The sequence below is a fragment of the Aptenodytes forsteri genome, unplaced genomic scaffold, assembly GCF_000699145.1.
Source record: "Aptenodytes forsteri isolate BGI_AS27 unplaced genomic scaffold, ASM69914v1 Scaffold195, whole genome shotgun sequence".
Lineage (NCBI taxonomy): Eukaryota > Metazoa > Chordata > Aves > Sphenisciformes > Spheniscidae > Aptenodytes > Aptenodytes forsteri.
The window spans coordinates 2,731-24,539 of record NW_008795317.1 but is presented as its reverse complement, the minus strand read 5'-3'; the positions used below and the strand labels follow the sequence as shown (position 1 = coordinate 24,539).

Here is a 21,809-nt window from a genome sequence, read left to right as displayed (position 1 = left end):
AGTCATAGTTAAATGAAATGAGCATCCATTTAACACACAGTACATGGATCTCTCACATGCAAAACTTCCAAAAGATGCTTGGCACCTTCCCCCGCCTCCTTTTCTTTTCTTTTTTTATTAAATAAACTTCACGCATTTGTGCAGTTTCTACCTTCTAGTTTTTTCTTTACGTTTGTTATTTTCAGCAACTTTTATTTCCCTTAATCTCCCTCCCAACAAGTCCCTCCATCTCACACCTTTTCTTAGCGGCGCACAAGCACAAAAGGCATCCCAGAAGATGTCCTGCCTGAAGCAAAACACAGCGCTTCCGTAACTGTTTATTTTCAGAGACATATATGAGGGTACCCGCTATCCTTGCTCCACACAGAAGAGGCACAGAGAACAAAGTCTCCTTGAACTCTCTCCTCCCCTTCTTCGCCCTTGTAAACACAGAATATAATCCCACCTTTGGCTTCTTCAGTGAGCTGAACTAATACATGAGAACTCCATTCTCACTGAACAAAGGCCAGAACAAGATACTGAAACAAAAAAATATTTTTTTCCGCAGTCACTCTCATTAAATTCAATGAGTATTCATTGTGCAGACTCCTATACAGAGTTCCTAACATCAAATCCTATCAGCATTTTGTTTGGAGACGAGCAAGAAAAAGAAACACCAAATATATAGGTATGCTTTACTGGCAGAAATTAATCTTGTATAAAATAGCTTGGTACATAAGTGCTTACACTCTCAGATTAGTTTATAAAAAAATACAAACTTGGTAGAGAGTAACTCCTTTTATTACCCTTGATTAAACACATGTGCTTTGAAATAATTGATAAAAACCTTTTCTTCTGCTAATTCTTAGGTTTGTCACCTACGGAGAGAGTGACCACTACATTTCAAAACAGTGAAACACGTTTGCACAAAATTAACAGAAGCACAACTCGAGCTGTGACAAAAAGGGAAGAACTGCTGTTTTATGGAGTACAGGTCATGTGGTATATTTATGATAATCAAAAGACGCAATTCTGTAACTGGTTTTGCCCAGGCAGACAGCTGAAACTACCTACCATCTAGTCTGGGAAAGGGCTTTTCCACTGGCAGCTTGATATAACAATAGGAAAGCTACTGCTTTTGCAACTTCCACAGTGGGAACTACACGCTCTGAAAGTTTCCATGCACAAGCAGAAAAAAATATTTTTAACCATGCAGTGCATAATGTCACACGACACTGGCAAAAATGTACTTTGGCACTAAAGCCAAGAAGATGCAAAAAAAATTGCAATTGCATGCCAAAGCTTGTGCTGCATAGTTGATCTGTTAAAGTAAATATGAGAAATAATACAGAAGGGGAGAATCTGGGTTTTCTTTTTCCCCCCTGTAGTGGCTACAATAAACCTTTTCTACAAAGATGGAAAAAAGCAGATACTTGATACTGATAGAAAGTATGCCTGTGCCTAACAAAACCAGCTCATCTTAGTGAAAATATTACCCTGTAACACTGGCAAGGTCAGCATGAGCTTGGCTTATTTGCTGCCCAAGTCCCTGTTGTGCATGTTCGAAAATGTTTTAAGTTGTTTTGTTCATAAAGCAGCACAGTTCACTTTGTTGTGCTGAATCACTCCTTTTTCTCTATACGCGGCTCCTCTCTCGCTCCCTATCTTTAGGCTTCTTGGGATTCGGAAGGAAGGAAGAAAGGAATGTGTTTTTCAAGATGAAACTGTGAATTCATTTTAAGTACTAGGACAAAATTCTTACTAAAACGTCTGTGCAACAGTTCTCGGGCAGAAAAAAAGGATGGTTCCCCTTCTTACTGAAGCCAGCCACTTGACGGTGATACAGAAGATCTTTATCTTTCTTTCACAGAAGATGAAGACATGGGTTCAAATCGTTCTTTTGTGAAGACAAGAGCAGAAAATGTAAAAGTTGGCATAAAAATTAAAAGAATTTCTAAGAAGTCCTGTGGCAACAACCTAGACAGAAAGGACGCAATAAAATAAGAGCTCTTCAAGAGCTCTTTAGTGTATGATTTAATAAAAATGTCTGAAAAATGAGTGGCACTATCAAAAGTTCCCTGAGACATAGTGTGTTCTGCAAGTCAGCTTAACAAATGCTCTCTCTTCCTTTCTCTCTCAGTATTAGAAAGCTTGGTGTAAGAATTCCTTTTGTAATAATTTTTCCTTCAGAAAATCTTGTTTACCTTCTTCAGTTCAATGTAATGAAATAAAAAAGGATGGTTCTTAAAAAGTTATGTAAGGAAAAAAAAATGCCAGCAAAAAGACAAAGAATACATAAAGCCAAACTATGCAAAAGATGGATTTCTCTATTTCTGTTCCAGTTCATCTTTTTAGGGTAAGGCTGAAGCAAACAAATTTAATAGCATTGGCTGTATAGCTGTGTCTATAGATTAGGGAAACTACAGGCTGGTCAGCCTAACCTTTGTCCCCAGGGACACTATGCAGGAGGCCATATTCAGACACACGAAGGACAAGAAGATGATTTGGAACAGCCAACACAGACTTATTATGGGCAAATTATGCCCAACCAACCTGATCGCCTTCTGTGATGAAAGGACTGGCTCAACAGCCAAAAGGGAAAGGAACGAGCATTGTGTACCTTGGCTTCAGCAAGGGCTTCAACATGGTTTCCCATAGGATCCTTGCCATCAGGCTGGAGAAATAGATGGACCACATGTGGACTATAAAAGTGGGTAAAGACCTGGCTGAACAGCAGGACTCAAAGGCCTTGTCACTTTGTGACAAGTGGCACAAAGCCCAGTGGGCAGCATTTACAAGGAACTGGTAGTGGGACCAATTCTGTTTAACAGTTTTATTCATTAAAATGAATCCCAGGCAATGGCATGGAGTGTACTATCAAAAAGATTGCAGGCAATAAAAATAATTGAGGGCTGCAGTGGATACACTGCAACTCAGAGGAATCTTGACAGGCTGGAGAAATGGGTTGACAGGAACCTTGTGAAATGCAGAGGCAAATCAAGTCCCACAATGCAGTTTTGGGTACTCTTGCATAAAAAAAAAAAAGATACTGGCACACTGGAATGAATCCAGTGGAGGGGCACCAAGATAGTCAGAGGGCCAAAGTACATAACACACAAGAAGAAGCTGAGAGAATAGGGTTTGTTCAGTCTTAAGAATGGAAGGATGGAGGAGATGATCTTGCCTTCTTCAACTACCTCATGGAAGCATATAAAGGAGATGGGAGCTATATAGTGATGGAACAAGAGACAATGGACGCAAGTTCAAATACAGAAAATTCTGCATAGATATAAGGGGGAAAAGATTACCAAAAGGCTGGTCATGCTGAAAACTGGAACAGTACTTGGAAATATACTTGGAGATAAAATTCAACTATGATCTTGCCTTCTTCAACTACCTCATGGAAGCATATAAAGGAGATGGGAGCTATATAGTGATGGAACAAGAGACAATGGACGCAAGTTCAAATACAGAAAATTCTGCATAGATATAAGGGGGAAAAGATTACCAAAAGGCTGGTCATGCTGAAAACTGGAACAGTACTTGGAAATATACTTGGAGATAAAATTCAACTAGAGAAAGGCCTAAACAGGTCTAGCTGGACTCACTATGAGCAGGAGGTTGGACTAGATGACTTCCCTTCCAACCTAAATTATTCTATTGTTCTGATTTAGTGATTAAAATTTCTTTCTAGCCATCTCAAACCTTATCAGTAGTCATAAAAATAAATGCTGGAAAATATCTAGCAAAACTGTTCAACTCATGCAACCTTCCCTCTTTATAGAAAATTGTCGATCAGAACTCTATTTAAAAAAAACTTACTTTTCCTATTAAAAAAAAAAAAAAAAGAGGCAGCTCTTTCCTTTTAAAAGGTATTTGGTGAAATGAACATCTTTCTCAGCTTCATTGGGTAATCTGAGTTTATAATAGGATATATGTTTGGAAGACAGTAATCTGAGTTTATAATATGATATATGTTTGGAAAACATTTTTAGAGGTCACAGAATCAATCCACTTACTCCAAAGCAGAATCAGTTTTACCTAGGTTATTCCTGACAAATGCTCATCCAACCATTCCTTAAAATCTGCAGTGTCAGAGCTTTCATTTTTTTCTCACAACAGTGTATTCCTTTGCTCAATTAGCTTGAATCTTTTAGAAAAAAATTCCTGTGAGAAGACAATCTACCTTGTAATATTTTATTAGGAGTGCATTACTGCTTTACTCATACTAGACATGGAGAAAAGTTCATTCTCTTCTTTTAAACTACACATTTTTATATACTTTAATACCATTATCATGTCTCCTTTTAGTCTTCATTTTTCTAAACTACGCCATTTTCTTCAGCCTTTCCTCTTACATTGTTTTTAGACCTCCAATTGTGTTCATTTTCTTGGTACTCAGTCATAATGCATTCCATAAATTTATTTTGGTTTGCTGGAAAAGGCCTGTTTATTTGGCTCCAAGCACTAATGAAAATACTTGCGTCTTCTACTAACTATGAAATGTTTGCTCAAGATTATATGGAGTGGAATTTGTTTTACATTACCGCAAAGAGAGTTCACTGTGATGAAGAGCTACAGGGAGATCAAACATTGAATGACCATTCTCAACACTTCTGCTCAGAACAAATGTAAACGACGCTTGTGCAGTGTTCCGTGGCAAACTCATCAAGAAACATCGTTACTGGAAAGATTCTCCACTCTGAGAAATGTGTGTGTATCTGAGTCAGAATTTGGCAGTAAAAACACTAGCACAGATTTTTTTTTTTTTAAATACACATTTTTAAGACCACTTCACGACACTAAAAATGTCGTTGTAAAAAAGCTCTACTTGTAATGCTGAATATATGAAGAACTTACCTCATAACGTTATTTCCTAATTATTACAGAGCTGAATTCGCATCAGGTAGAGGTTGGCAAAGAGTACATATTCCAGGCAAGACTCACTTCTTTTTAAGTGTAGTATCCTAATTCAGAAAACTTGGATTCAAAGCAAGGCCAAATACAAAAGTTTCTCCAGAGTGGACTGCATTTTGATCAATATTACATGAATAATTTTCTTTTTAAACAAGTAGCATCCAAGAGGAATCACATTAAAATAGTAATAGCTAATTCAACTGTTTTTAAAATATCACAAAGAATCTTTCATCCACCTGAAAAAAATGAATTATTTTATCACTAAATAAGTAAAGGTCTCCCTTCTCACATGGATGTGTAATTATAACTCCTGACATCAAACTCAAATTGTATTTTAAGGAATGCATAAAGCATGCTTGGAGGATTTGTTTTGCTCCATTTCATAAAAAGAATATGTATATTCTTTACAAAACCCACTACAATGCCACAGAATTGTCAATTTATGTTCAATGTTACATTTGAAAAGTAGTCTTATTTTGAGAGGTCAGGAGGAATGTAACCTTCCACACAACCATCTTGCTGCTCTGCGATTTCTTTCTTTTGTAGCAATGGAGTCACTCTTTACACAGTGAGCAGTTCTTACACACTCCTACGGATACACTGAGTGTCTCTTCATGGTGCCCAACTGTATCTCCATAGCATGGAGTCAAGGAGCTTTCCCGTTCATTCATGTGTCCAACTGATTGCAATTTTTATCCTTTCTAACTATAATAGGCCCTATCCCATCAGCTCTGCCACAGACTTTCTGTCTGGCAGTGGATCAATTGGAGGAAAGATTCAAAAAGTGATTTGTGTAATCCATGACTGTGCTTTAGACAACTAAATTGCAGTCCTGAAACTCCTAGCTGAGATGTCATTGTATCCCAGAGACATTCAGGGTTCAATTTTCAACCAGTTGCTCTTTGGGCCCAGAAGTTCCTTTTTGAAAGGACTCAGTAGTTCGGCATCTATTTGCTCAATAAAACCTGAAAACTAAACTTCCCTTTATCTGTCCTTAGGAGCTTAATCTAGTATACTTGCTCTAGAAAAAAGTGTTGCACAGCTCTTTGACAGGATTTTCTACAAAGTTTAAACAGCTGCACTGTTTCTATCTGAAGTTATAGTATCCACCAATATACTCAGTAGTGTGCGCATGCGCTTTCTCAGGGAGTCATGTTTTCAAGGAAAAAAGTGATCCCCTACTCTCTGTAAAACAAAAAGTTAAAGCTGCCTAACCCTCAGGAGATATGTATAAATTATGAATCCTGAACAGAAGGTAGTGCCTCAAATTAGAACCAAATTTGATCCTGAGCAGGGCTCGTTTACACAGGTCAAAATTCATACATCAGTTTTTGTTTCATCCATTCAGGCACCTCAAGTCCTAACCCTCAACCAAGGAGCAAAAAGGAATCGAGGAAAAACTCTTTTCATAAATGTATCTGTTGTCTTGTTGTTGACATTCACACACACACACTTCAGCAGTTCAGCATGCTATTTTCCATGGATTTTATCCAACGATCTCGAAGGATCTTACTTGTAAGCCTTGGTACGCCTCTGCTAGAAAGTACATGAAGACCCTAACTTCCCTGCAGAGCAAGCTATTCTCACCCATTTGTTAGCGGTGAAAGCCAGGTTAACATGATATCGTGCTCATCACCTTCATCCTTAGGCTTTTTTTGGACCTAGCCATTAGACTCAGTCATTCAAGAGATAATACAAGTATAATTTGAATTTAAAAGATATTCAGACACTCAGCTATTTACAGTTCTTTGAACTCCAAGCTTGCCTGTCTACACCCTGTATAAAACAGACAGTACCGCTCTTGACTACTAGAGAACCAGAAAGACAAACACACCAGTGTTACTGCAGCATTCTGACCCCAGACCAACAGCCGCATCACACGAGCTGTACTGATAAAGCAAACCACACAAAACAACTAATTTGTAAAACCTTCTAGCCATTTCTAGAGGGCCTTTTAACTATAAACTCCTGCGTTAAGTAGAATCTGAACTTCAGCTCCCCATCTATTAAATCAGAATGATAGCACTTTGCTGTCTCATGGCGAAGATATGAAGAGAAACACCTGAATACCCCAGAGTGATGGAAGATGGATGAGTTCCTTAGCTAAAACAAGAACACTAACAGTTCCTTTGCCTGGTGGTATTTTGATAGATATAACGAATGCTGTTGAATCTAAGAACTTCAAGGGATATGAATAAGTATTAAAAATCAAATCTGCATCTTTTGGGAAATGATATTACAGATGCCTAAACACTTCTTCACAGTTTGAAGAGCTGAGAAGTTACATGTGGACAGTTCTGGCAGAAACAATCCTTTTCTTTACCTGACTTCCTCTCATCTAATGTGTACTCAGAGCACATCTTCCTGTGCAGCTGGAGGCTTTGTTACAGGCAGAAGGACGCTGCTTAGTGTAGCCAGTGTTTATTGCCTAACTTCTTTTTTTTTTTTTTTTTAAAGATGAATTTGGAAAATTTCCCAGATAATACATCTGCCCCTATTACTTGCACCTCGGAGTGTAAGACCAGCTGGGGAGGTAGTGAGGACAACTGCATTTATTAGCAATGAATAAACTGATCTATCTTTTTCTGGATTAGCAGTGGGAGATGCCAGACGCACTAAGAAGTATCTGTCTGCTGACTGACATATACAAGCTGGCACACTTTTGTGTTAAAAATGTACACAGCTGCATGCACACTAAAGCTGTTCCATCTATAAAGCACAACTGCCAACTGCTTGTCTTCAGAGACGGGTAATAAGAGAGGGTCTCAACAACAAAACAAGTGCAGAGTACAATTAAAGAAAATTTTTCATTCCCTTAAGTGCCTGTCTTTCTAAACTCTCCTGGATTTGCTATAATTTTCCCTCCATCATGTTTTGGAAGAAGGACTGATTATCTACTTTTAGAAAAACCCAGATTTGTATTTCTCAGAAACTTTATTGAGTTGCCAAGTACCTGAATTACACATTTTTAGGTACCAAAACAGGCTGATTTAACCTGATTGTCAGTCATTATCAGCAGATGTCTGGACAAATTGCCTAGTGTGTTTTGGTTCTAGGTCCGTCTCCAGATACTCAGACTAATAGCTGGTCAAAAAGAACGAATGCAATCCAAAGCAATAATAAATTATATTTATCCACACAACATCAGCCATCAGTTGCCAGTATGAAGGGAGCATTATTTTAACATCTTCTCCCAACCTGTCTGTCCAAACTCTCTCAGATCACCTCAGCCACCTCAATAAACCTTATTCAAGGCCTCAGTCTCAGCTTGTGGAGCATAACTGAACCCCAGACTGAACTGGCGCTTGGGTAGATTAGTGTTGGGCTTGCCCGGTTACAAATAGCCAGGCACGTTAACAATCCCAGTAGTGCAACACGCTCGTCCCCAACACTCTCAGAGACTTCTGATGAGAAGAAGGAAATCTGGTGATACTCATAATTCCTTACTTGTCTGATTAATTAACTAAACCGTGGTGATGGGGCTGACTGGAGCTCCAGTGAGAAAAACTGCAGCTCGCAATTCCTTTGGTGTTTAGATCATCACAACTGACAACAGAAGAAATGCAAAGATTTTTTTACTAAATATACAGTAAAGGGTGCAAACTCTGGTATCAGGAAAAGCATCGAGCAATTTGGATGAGGAAAAGAGCCCAACAGCTGTTCCTACAGATTCCTGCACAGAGACAGGTTTTGCAAGTCAACATGGTGTCAATATTTAACTAACACATTATCACTTGTTATTATTATTTGACTATCAGTCAAGTAAGCACCTAGCAAGAAAAAAAATGGAAGTGATCTTCAACCTTTTTTATTTAAATCAGATTCACTGGATGATCAGAGAGATGAGAAGATGATTTTTTTTTTAAACAAAACCTGAATTTGCACACACACGTGCTTGCAAGTATCAAGATATCTGGGCTCACGTATTCTTGCCAGAATTACCTGTGGTGACCCAGAAGACAAGGGATGACAGCTACTCAGTCCTCTTCAAATCTTTGGCATTCTTTTGAGTGTCAACAATGCTGCGTGTTTTTTTGCAGCCTTTATCTGTCTTAACAAACAAGGCTCAGTACCAGGTTAAGTTGTACCACACCGTGGTGTGGCCTTCGCACTATCAGCATACCATCTAACGCTTGCTCTCACTGTTACCTAGATTCCTTTTGGATTTCCCCTTGTTGCTATCAGTCTCATGACCTGATATATACACACACACACACACACACACGCACCCTTAATACACCTTTTTAAAATTTTTTTTAAACCTTGAGCTCTGCCATTTCTTCTTGTACTTTTAAAAACTAATACTTCATGCACACCAATACTGCACAGTAATATTTCACTTACAGACCTCTACAACATCTCAAACATGCAACCAGGTTCATCTGGACATTTTCCCAAAAAACATACTGTCTATATCTTTGCTTTATCCAAGAAGCGAAGACACCAGCAAATGATGAGAATCACAGAACATAGGATAATTGGTCTGCTTCAACCTGAAAAATGCCCAGTTCCAAAATAAATAACTAATCAAAAAAGAGAGGAGATAATACCCAGCGGCCCAGAAACAGCAGACTTCTGTCAGATTGGCAGCCTTTTTCCCTTCCTTGACAAAACAAACAGGACCGCAACACAAATGTTCTGAACACGGAAGAAAGTTCTTTTTGAGTGCTCATGCAACCTCGGGAATCCTCAAAACGATACCAAAGAAAATATGCCTTAGTATTCACAGCAACTTCATCGAGAAGTTTTTATCCCAGAACAATAAATAAAATCCATCTTATATTTACCACCAGGAAATGAGTCAAATATACAGCAACATTCACCGTCATGTACATCTCTATGTCCAAAGGCAAGGGAATACAAATCCCACATGTCCAATAACGTTTTCCACAGGCTTTTTATGTGAGAATCGAAATAGCCCATACATCACTAACAATCACGTTATGCTCATAAATTAAAAACTACGGATTTTACCATGAAAATTATATAGAAGATGACAATAAATGGTTAAACAAATGCAGAGTACAATTGGTACATTTTGTAAGTCATTTAAACTCATTTACCTGTAAAGTAAGTATTGGCGGGGAGAGTGGAACTAGCAAATCTGTAATATCCATTTCCTGGGAAACGGATCCCTTTCATTACTTCTGTACTCAATGTAGCTAGAGATGAATCCATCCTTTCCACCTGGTAGATGGGAGAAGGCCCATTAAGTTCTTCAGGTTCATTCCAATTTATCTTTACCGTTGTGCTGTTTATTCCTTCAACACGAGGGCACTTAAGTTTTCTTGGAGCTATGCATAAAAAAAAAAAAATTATCTAGGTATCATTTTCCATAATACTTGGGAAATTATTTATTGCATATAACATAATTTTTGCAACACATCCTGCTTCAGTTTCTGATCGTCTTAAGAATAAACACAGATATCCATAGAAGCTTAATTAGAAGAAAAAAAAAACCACCCAAACGTTCTTAATCTTTATAGGAATTACTTTCAATTCCACAAGAAACACCTTATTTGTTTATTCAGGCTTTGGATAAATGTCTCTAGTACTATATCCATTTTTTTTTTCCCCTAATCTTTAAGAATCTGAATCAACATCTTCATAAAAAGTGTATTTGTATTCCTTCCTTGATTAGCCTCTCATGCCATACTCACTGTAAGCACGTATCTGTATGACTTTCAGCATTGGATTTGAGTGAAAGACCAAAGGAGAATCTGAACAGTTAATTAACTCTTGTTACATCTCAGCAGTATGGTACATGACAACATGAGGCTTTCATCACTGGACTTATCCTTGTCAACAGGAGCAGAACAGCTATCCGTCCACAATACTGAAGGCCCCTCAGGTTGTTCTCCTCATGGTGCGCACACAAGACGTTAGCATATGTTGAGATAATTATTCAGTTCAAGAAAATGATCCTCTCTAACTTTTCTCCACCAACACTGGTGCACAGTTAAGACTCTGTACAAGATTGTTTCCACAAAGGTATCAGTGTAAGACAGTTTTATGTTATTACAATGATCCTCCTACCATTAAAACCAATACTCTGATATTCTTTTAAACATTCTGATAGCGCTGGTCAATCTATAGCTGAGTTACAAACAAAATTTTTTATTTTTTCTTTTAAATACTGTACAGGAAGCCACTGGAGGGCAGCATGACCTGTTTGGGTAATGGCATGATGGCCATACAGGTGGGAAAGAAATGGACCATCATTGAAACAATAAAAGACATCATCTGGAGAAGTGCAAGAACACTCTACTACCTACAGAATCTATATCCATCTTATCTTGCCTTTTTTTCTTCCCCTTCTTTCCCTGATAAAGAAAAGGATTTAACAACAGAAACTTCATTTGTACTCAGGAAGTGAAATACAAGGACCACTTGTAAAAATTACTTGTTCCCATAATGACATAGTAAAGAACAATAAACGCCTTTCAAGAACAATAAAACCTGAATTAAAATATGGGCCTTCGAAATCTGACATATTACTTCACAGCACAGCATTGTACATAGTGCGAGTTCTCTAAAGGAGCGATTGCTTCGTTTAGAATGAATTAATAACATCCTTTTAAACATTTGCACATTTCCAAGATCATTGACATATTTTTTATTTTTCCTATTTGCCTGTAGCATGTCGCTACTTTTTCTCCTTCTTTCCTTCTTTCTTTTTCTTTGCCCCCCTCTAGCTTGATAAATATTCTTCTTGGAGAAAGCAGGGAGTGGGGGAACTGGGAAACTGCCAATGACCCTATGTGCTGTAAATTCCTGCTTAGGCATCATTTATGACTTCACAATCTAATTAGTATCTCACACTATGGTAGAAATTTACAATGTCAAAATTGAAGTAATGCAGCGTGAGGTCATAAGCTTTCCTGCATAAGTAGGGCACAGCACTAATGAATTGTGGTATTAATGCACAAGTTTAAATAGAAAACATGGCTTAACAATCAAAACTTCACCTTTGGAGGGAACTAGTGTACGTCAGCATTTTAAATGCGAACGTAAGAGGTTGAGCCCTCCAGTTCAGCTTAGTGATGGTAACACAGAAATGCTAAAACTCATTATTTCTAAAACACATACAGCTAACTAACCCTCATGACAATAACTATATCTTCCTTTAAAGTCGAGTATTAATAAACGGCAGTTACTTGGACCATAATTATGGCATCTCTGATACCCAAACCTGAAGCTTTTATGGGGCTTATGCAATTAACTACTTAAATGCATCGTAACACTTGCTTCTCTGACAGGGAAGTATTGATTTTTTAATCATTTTCAAGTCTCCTCTAGCACAAATAAATGTACTACAGTTACAGTTAATGCACTGTGTACATGCATTAAACACTGGCATGACACAATTTATTATATTGTGATATATGGAACAGAAGCCTACCCTTTCAGAAAGTAACATCCTTGCTATAACATTTGTATTTAAACTACAGTCTCATCGATGCTTGAGAATTCTTGTGCATCAAGACAGTGGAAGATGGACATAACAGGTTACGTAAGTTAAAAAAATAAAAACAAAACAGAAAACCAAACTCTGCACAGGAACAGACAGGACTGAAAATAAATCTGTAGCACTAGCCCAGCAGGGTACTAAATGCTGAAATTAAAAATGTTCAAAACTAAAAGATACAGTATATATTTTCCTAAAGGTGTCACTGTGGTACCTGTAGCTACTTCCTGAAAGATGAATCGACTATAATTTTACCTATTTAATTTTTTTTAGTCACGTTCTGTTAAGACACATCTGTCAAAATAATGAGTGTACTACATTTTAGTGGATTCAAAGTCACATTTTGTGTATTTTAATTATGTAGTTTTAATGTCTTGCTATATAATACATATTTAATATATTATAAAGCTAAAACAGTATTTAAAAGCCCATGATTGCTGCATGCCATTGTGTAGCAGAGGGCACAAAAAAGACCAATAAAGACAGATGGTCCATACAGCTTATGTTGAAGTCATATATCTAAATATAGATGTTGCTACACAGGTCATTACAAATAAGCCTTTCCCATGTGTGTATGCACACACATGTACACAAAAATGAAGTTGGTAAGTAAAGAGCAGTTAATTTTGTTTTGTTTGAAATAATATCATTTTAGTTTTAGACTCGAAGACAGATGCCAGCATTTCGCTCTGAACAGATGGTAATTCCATCTAATAGTGCATCTCTGTATTAGTAAGGTCTGTTGTGTATACAAACAGTAATAAACACTAGGTAAGGATCAAAATAAATTTTAATTGTTGACATTAAATTCTGGCAGCCACGGTTCTAAGGATACAATACTCCTTTCTCAAGTCTGTCAGGTTTACTAATACAACTGCTAAAGCTTTTCCATACTCTGCCAGATTCTTGTCCCAGGAATAACATATTTACACTGTGGCTAAATTTAACAGGCTTACATATGTTTGAATAACTACTGCTCAGCATACTGTAGGTAGATATTTGTGTACCCTTCCACAGAAGCCTTCAATTAGCCACTCTGAATAGTTCAGGAAGGTAACAAAGTACCTCAGTAACAAAGAGTATACAGTTTTTAATTACTGTTCAGCTGAATTCAAAATGCATACATACAAATTAAAACAGAAATGTTCGGCGAATTTGAGGACAAAAACCTTAAGAAAATCTATTTTTCTTCATCTTGGAGTTTACCTTGCAGGTAAAATTACATTCCTCACTATTGGTCATCCGTTTCATTTTTGCTACAAGTTATTACTCCAGAGGAGCCCGAGATTGCCATAGCATTTCTGGTATAATCTTTTCTTTCTCTGTGCTTCACAATAGCATCAGTCATTTCAACAGTAAATGAGTCAAGAAATGATACTCATATCTTCTGACAGTACTTTGATTTTTTTAGAAGATTCTTTAGAGTCCATTTTGGACTCTTCCCCCAAAAAGAATAAAAACCACCCATAATGGACATCAAAAGAAAATTTAGTTAGACAGGTATGTTACAATCATATTTCTTTAAAAATAGATGTAATACACAGTATTTTTTAAAAATCATGAAAAATATATTGCTTCCACCATATGGGACAACCAACGACTCACCAACCGATTTAAGATGCAGCATATTGAGCTGACCATATGTTACAGTGCTGTTGAATGGCTGAGTGATTCATGCCCGTCACATTCTAGTATATCAATTAAAGCTCCTTGAAGTCTGCATGATTTGTGTCTCTGTTATTAAACCCTGCTAATTCATCCCACTTACACATCTGTTATAAATCTCTAGGAGTGCTGCATGATTCATGGCAATCTGTGAGCATGGTACAGCAAATTCTTCTCCTTGTAATTAACGGTAAATTGTTTTACTGCCATGCAATGAATTTTTCAGTTATATTGCAAATGAACTCCTAAATGCACGGTTCTTTCCTAAGAACTGACTTATATCATTAGGCAATTAAAAAGTATTGCTTTGAACCAAAAGCTTTTAATCAAGAGGAATGCAACTTAAACATAGCTTAAAAACCGCGCAAATTTGACACAGAGGGAAAAGAACAAACTGAGCTGTTTTCTGAAGTATAATATGTGTTTCACAGGGGAGAAGAAACAAGTAACTTTTGCGTCCCTAGTAATTTCCTGGAACTCAAAGAGCAGTTTAAGTACAGCTTGAACACTTGGCAAGACAATTTTGAGCAGATACTGTTTATCTCAGAAGTTACTTAAGTCATCTGTCATTACGAAATTTCTCAGATTACTTTACACTTTTCTAATTGTAAAACAGTGTCTTTATTCTTGAAATAAATAATTGGATAATTAGCCAAGCTGAATCATCAGAGGATTCCAATGCTGCTCAAGTGTTCTTGTCAAAGGTGAAGCAAATTCATTTCAGCTTTGCCTCTGCAGCTTTCTGAAGAGGCTTTGATTTTTTTTTTTTCCTGCTACATTCTTGGCAGCAGCCTCAAATTCATGAGTCCATACATCAAGTCAGTAGTTTAACAACAAATGAAATTAAATTCAAAGAAGGGAAACTAATTGAAGGACAGCAACAAAAGTGTTTGGTAATGTGCTTTTTAATATGGCATGCCACATTTGCATGATAATTTTTCCTTTTTAGCATGGAGCAGAAAGTGACTAGCTTAATGAGGGATTATTCAAGACAGGAATGAACAAAATGCATTCATAACTAAGAACAAAGATTGTATTATGAAACGGAAACAGGCAACTGCCGAGAAGTAACTGGATGATTGGTTTATGCATTATGAATAAAAAGGTAGAAAAATATTTATATTAGTATTCACTAATGAGTATATATACAAGATTGTTGTAATTAAAATTATAAATTAACATATTAAGAGTGCTTGTTTAATCACTTTGGGTCCTATTCACAACGAGAAGACTTATGTACATGCATGCAAAACAATCTGTGTTTTCAGACCAGCAGCAAATGGCCCTCGTATTTCTCTTCTGTAACAAAGGAGAATATACATTACTTATTACCTGTTTAATGGGTATTTGTGATTTTAAAATTGAGGCATAGCATTTTGTAGAAAAGCAGTCTATGACAGGCATAAACAAATGCTGTATTGCCATGACAAATGGGTTGAGGCTTTTGAAAAGGGCTTGCACCGGACCTTAGCCATGAATGGAAAAAATGGACAAATTACTCAGATTAAAAGGGTAATCAAAAAGAAAACAACATCAAGGAGTGTAAGACAGCCCAGAAAGCCCATCAGCATCATTACCCCAGCAAACCCAGAGGCAACTCCAAAGCCACCAATACAACTGCTTGAGAAGTCTGCCAAGAAGCCAGATGCAGCTGGTGCTGGAAGAATATCTTCTACAAATTAGCTTCTGAACCCTGTAATTGCCATCAAAAGCAAAGGATGAGGAATACAATGTGCTGGGGTAAATGGCAGCAATCACAAAGCCATACTTTGGTGCCTCTTAAAAAATGCTTTTTAAATGAAATTTAAAAAAAAAAAAAAGAAAAAGGGCAAAGGAAAGATGAGCTTAATTACAAGAAATAAGCTCAGTCACACGGTAGTTAATGAAACATAGCTGTGTCGATTGTTTAAGGCACCCTTTGGCTATCTGATTTGAGGGGGGTAGGATAAGCAATTGCACTAGTCCAAGCACTCACATGGCTAATTCCATCCCGTTGAAATGTCAGAAATTGCTAGGAAAAAAGATGCTTCTCTGCCTAACTGAAAAATTTGGAAAACATGCATGTTGTGCCTTGGTAGATGCTGCAAAGAATAATGCAAGTAATTAATAATTTTATGCAAACACATCGTCAAAAAATCACTTTTAAGAGACCAGGACTTTCACTGGTACCAGCTAGTACAGTTCTATAGATTCCAAGGTACCAGCTCAGAATCCTGCACAAGATAAAACCACAGAGCAAAAAGTGCTTTTGAAAATTAAAAAAATAGCCTAAGACCTGGTAACAATAACAGGCTGAATGCCATTCTCAAAAATAAACAGGAATTTGAACTCAGCAGAACCTGGAGAAAGGAATAAAGAAAAACGTGGCTCTAGGTGTTGAGATGAAAAATGTATAATTACTGTCCAGTAGTGCTTGCAGTTCCACTTGATGATCTTGTGGTAACAAAGACAAAAACCAAGCTCAAATTAGATTTCAAAGTTTCAAACAAAGTATTAAAAATGAACTTTCCTCATCTATCAGCCAAAGCTTTCAATAGCATGTGCACAATATTGCAGTGCATAAAGAGTATTTAAAGTATCACATGGATTGTGGAATGCGCATCCTTAGTCTGACGTTTAAAATACTGGTCGAAAAAGTATGAAACACTTTTTAATTATTTGAGTCTTTAAAAGCCAACTATCTGTGTATTTGTACCCGAATATACCAACCTGAGGTTCTATTTCTGTCCAGTCACCTTCTCTTTGAGTAACAGACATGGGTTAATTCTCTTCTTCCATTTCCTTGACTAGCTTGCTTTGATCTTTCATCCCAATACTGCATTACCATGTAACGTTGATCTTCCAACACTTTTTACCATTCTCAGAGCTGCTTATGCATCAGGCATACCTGTGCAAGTTCTTTTATTTATCACACCTATTCTTCTTCCTGGTTTCATATGCATTTGTGACAACTTCCACTCAGCTTTTTTATAAAATAACTCAATTCTTATTAATTCTATTTTGTTTACTTCCTCACTCTCTCTCCTTACATTCTTCTGGCTCAGTTGTCTTCTTTTATTACCATTTACAAATATTGTGGGTGTATAAATTGATGAGGAGGAGATTTTTTGCCAGTCTGACAGACGCAAGGACATATGGCTGACTTTAGTTTTCTTTCACTCTCCTCCTGCAAAGCTACTCATGAGCTATCCCTGGTACAGATGCCTATACTGAACCAGGTTAGAAGGGATCTACTTGTTATGTTTGCCTCTGGATTATTTTAACCAATTTTAAGTTATACTCCAAAAGACTTCTCACTGAAAAATCAGCAGACTGTTTCTGATGCTTCTGCTCCTTTAGGTCTTACCCCTAAATTCTGCCCCTGACTGCAGAAGTCTCTTTTCTTTGTCTTTTAGATCCTCTCTCAAAACCTCTTACTTTTCTTCCTCAGCATTTTTGTTTCTAATGATTTCACGCTCTTGTTTCTGCCCTTGTTTTTATTTGCTGTGTTATGCCATATAAAAAGAACATGTTGCCAGAGAAAGAGAAGAATAATAGATTTTGAAGAGTATCTTTTTTTTGTAGCCAGTCTTCAAATTAACCTAATGGATATGAACAAAGCTTAAAAATTACTTGAGACTTATAGTGGCAAATTTTAGAAGACATTGGCAACTCCAAAAGCAAGCCCCTTGCTAATATACATCAGTTGGACACGCCAAAATCACAGTCATCAAGGTACCCATTGATTTAAATGCTCCATGCAATAAATCAGCATACTCCACACATGGAAGGAATAGAGATGGTTTTCCATTATCCTCCCCAGGATCAGAGAAGACTTTTTAGAAAGTCTTAGATCAGAGAAGTCTAATTTACTATAACCTCTAACCCAACTTGGAACACAATTCAAAGCTCCTGGATTGTGTTACGATGCAAGGGGACCATCATGCTGGAGCACATTTCAGTCGAGACTTCCTCCAAAAAGCTCCTTTTGCCAGGGCATGGAGGGGGACTGGCATCCAGCCAGGGATGCTGTCTCTGTGCCAGGGAGACATTCCTTCATGAAACAGAACTCCTCAACAGTCCTAGAAAGGCAATTTTAATTTCATTTTGCACCATTCAATGACACAAAAGGATATTAATGGACTAAGACTTGATCATCTGTTTTTACAAATGACGGGGACTGGTTTCTCCTAACTTTGTTCCAAGTTTGAACTCACTTTGATCTAGAAGTCATCACGTAAGTAGTGTTTCTTTTAAATTTTCTTTGGAAACACAGTTTTATAGAACTTCACAAAATGGAACATGCATGCACAAAAAAACTGGATGGAGATTATTAAACAATTTTCTCCAGAAATGAAAAGTGTGAATGGTAGAAGATAAAATTGTGTGCAAAATTTAAGTGTTTTACTCTCTGGTTTGTCAAAATTTAAGACATTGCATTAACATGCTTTAAAAACATAAAAGGAACCCGATACAGGACTGATTCGTTGCTTTCAAGGCTTACAACAGTAAGCAGGAAAAGGCTACGCTGCAAAACAGCTAATAAATGGGGACGTGTCTGTTGTTCTATTTTGTATTCTCCTGTCTTCTCTAATGTGATAGGTCTCTAAGTATGAGCACAACCAGGGAGGAGATGGTCATAAACAAGCTGTCAAGCATAACTAAGCTATTGTTTCTGAATCTTTTAATAAATGTATAAATGCAAAGTTGGATCATTTGTAGTAATAAGGTGTGCCGTTTAGGTCATATTTGTTTCCATGGTTATCAGCACAGACTGGAACACTGTTCCTTGCACGGCTGCATGGTATGGGATAAAGTCATGCTCATACAAGTAAGAGGCTCTGTAGATGGCCAGCTTGAAACTTTAAGAGGTGGCAGTATGAGGAAACAAAATAACTTTTGAAATTTCTCTCAGCAATTCAGCAAGAGAGAAGACCGACAGAACAATCTTTGCCCACTGAAACACAAAGACGATATGGTGAATCAAGGAACAAATCGTCTATCTTCCACTTGAGAACAAATGGGAAGGCAATAAAATAAATAGACAGATGAAGAAGAGAGGACAGACTAGAGATAATATCCCAACAGTTTAAGTTCCACTTCAGTTCACGTATATAAAGCTTCCTTTTTACTGGCTCTAGACAACTCCTTATTCCCTGTCTCGAAGCTCCTGTATCTCTTCATTGATTACGCAGAGGAGCTTTGATGGAATTCAAGCAACTCAAATACAGCCCAGGGAGCCTAGGAAAACATTCTGCACAGCAGAAATTTTCAAGTTTTTTCCTATGGGAGACCAAATTACATGAGAGGTAATTTCAAAGATCATCATCACAACGTCCATATGACAACACCACTAATGGCTTAACTGAAAATGCTAATATTGTGAAAGTAATTAATGTGTTTTAAATACCTATACAAAAGGTAACCACAATGTTAAGTAGTCAGCTCTCTGCAAGTGACCACCACTATGTCACATAGCATGGGTTTTGAGCTTATATTTATAGTATAAAAGAGCTGTACTGACTACCTCGTTCCATGAATAGAGAGACTTGCGAAGCTGGTTTTCTTAACAATTTCTCTCTCAAAACCCTCTTGATCCTCTGATGTCTAAGAAGTGAGTTCATGCCAGTCTTTTCTTCAAAGTAAATACAGGCTTTCTCCATCTCTGTTCTGTACTGATGCTTATTTTCTCCTAAATTTGTAGAAAGTTAGTACCTTTGAAGTCCCTGACATATGTGGCTGAAATTAACTCAAAGACTGAAAATCTATTAAGGTGCACAGGCACATATATGCAGTTTCTTAAGCATTGTTTCCATAGGAAAGCCTGAGTACACATATCTACAAAGGAAAATCTCATAAATCTCAGGGGCTAAATAAACAAACATTTTCAACAGAGCAGACCCAAAGCATGTATGTTGCTTCCGATTTCGACACACACATACACTGTGTACATATGTTAGAGTTTAATACAAAAACCATGCAACTCCTCCTTCATGGGTTACGCAAGGCATTGGCACAGCATGTGAATTTTACATGCCCTATCATGCAAACATGACACACACTAAAAAACCCCAACAAATTAACAACTTCTTTGCATCATAAATGAATGAACAGCTTCAGCTACATTCCTGTTACCGTCTAAATACACAGGAACAAAAATATACATATCAATAACTTGTAATTGAGAGAGCCGTACACAAATCCTATTGCCATTAACAGTGTACCTTAAACCTCCACTGAAAACATTTTGGTTTTAATCTGTCAAGATAAACAGATAATAATTAAGCAAGTCACTTTGTGTTAATACAACACCTACCCCTGTCACTGTGCATCAAACTACGATCATCTTAATGGTGTTCATTAGTAAACTGTGTGCCAGCTTTGCACTTCGATACAGATTGTTTCCTTACCAGCTGCCAAGGTTTGCCCCTTGCCTGGCTCACTGGTTACACAACCAATTTGATTGCAGAGAGTGACAGTGAAGTTGTACGTCCTGTAAGGTTTTAATCCCGTCGCTACATAGGATAGCTCATGAGCCTCAGCTACATGCAAAACCTGCAAAGCAGATTGGAAGACGACAGTTGGTTAATAATATTTTCATTCCTATTAATTGATGACATGTTCACTAATAAGAAACTTATCTCTGAATTTGCAGATTCCCTCGCTTATATGTGGAAAAGCCTGCAAAGACCAACTGAGGGAGAGGATTATTTTGGAGAATCTGAACAAGCTAGGATTTAGGTGATAATACTTCCCATCACACTGTTTTATGAGGTAATAAGCCAGTTCCTGAGTGGATAAATGAGGAAACAAAGTTATTGCCTCATAAAACTGTGTGGTGGTGCAGTTATCACTACAAACAGTGCGGCTCCAACCCAGATGACGAAGATGACACTATTAAGTGGTGAAATCTGACCACCATTGAATGAGTGACATGATTAGCAGGCATTAGGAAGGAGGGGAATAACTAATAGCTACAGATATTTGAATCTGCTTTACTTTAACATTACTTTAAGCTATCAAGAGAGAGTGGAACTGAATAAACTGTTGTATTTTAGATAACTTCTTTATCAGATATTTATTTAGATGAAAAATCTTGCAAGTCTGTGACAAGAAGCAATTTATGTATTGCTACAACAGCCCCAGGAGCAATAGTATCCCCCCTTCATAGACAAATAAACTGGGGCCCATCTGTGGTACCACTGAAAGACAAAATTGGCTCTTGAAATGAGAAATACAATGTCAGAGCACCAGATCCACTCCCACGTTCTGATTACCTATCAGGTTTCTTTGCTCATTCCTCAGCTTTTAGCTTACTACTACTGCCATGGTATTTGTTTGCCAAACCCAGTCACTCAAAAATTACAACAGTATTTTAAAATCACATATTTAGACTTCATAAAGTTGGTTTTCTGCTATTTTAGGTTTCCCCGCTCCAAAGATTTGTCCATTATCCCAGAAGCCAGACAGGTACCTTCTTAATGAAAATGCAGATTGCTACAAAACAACACGGCCTTAAGCATATCAGGGAATACAGCAATAACACAGGATCAGAACATGCAAAGATGTCGTGGTTTAACCTCAGGCAGCAACTAAGAGCACACAGACACTCGGTCACCCTTGCCCCCCCCACCTGAGGTGGGATGGGGGAGAGAATCGGAAAAGTGAGAAAACTCGTGGGTTGAGATAAGAAGAGTTTAATAATTGAAATAATAGAATAATAATAAAATAATAAATTGTAATGGAAAGTAAAACAACAAAAGAGAGAGAGAAAAAAAAAAAAAAACAACAGGGAAAGAAA

General features: G+C 37.3%; 1 protein-coding gene across 1 annotated transcript in view; it reads right to left on the bottom strand.

Moving 5' to 3' along the window:
• LOC103899194 (usherin) overlaps nucleotides 1-21,809 on the bottom strand; it is a gene marked incomplete at its 5' end in the record, with an annotated part of 310,634 nt that overhangs the window by 286,293 nt on the left and 2,532 nt on the right. The window contains 2 exons of the mRNA XM_019472152.1: nucleotides 9,960-10,190; nucleotides 20,419-20,563. Coding sequence (XP_019327697.1) covers nucleotides 9,960-10,190; nucleotides 20,419-20,563 — 376 coding nt within the window. The remainder of the gene's footprint in view (nucleotides 1-9,959; nucleotides 10,191-20,418; nucleotides 20,564-21,809) is intronic.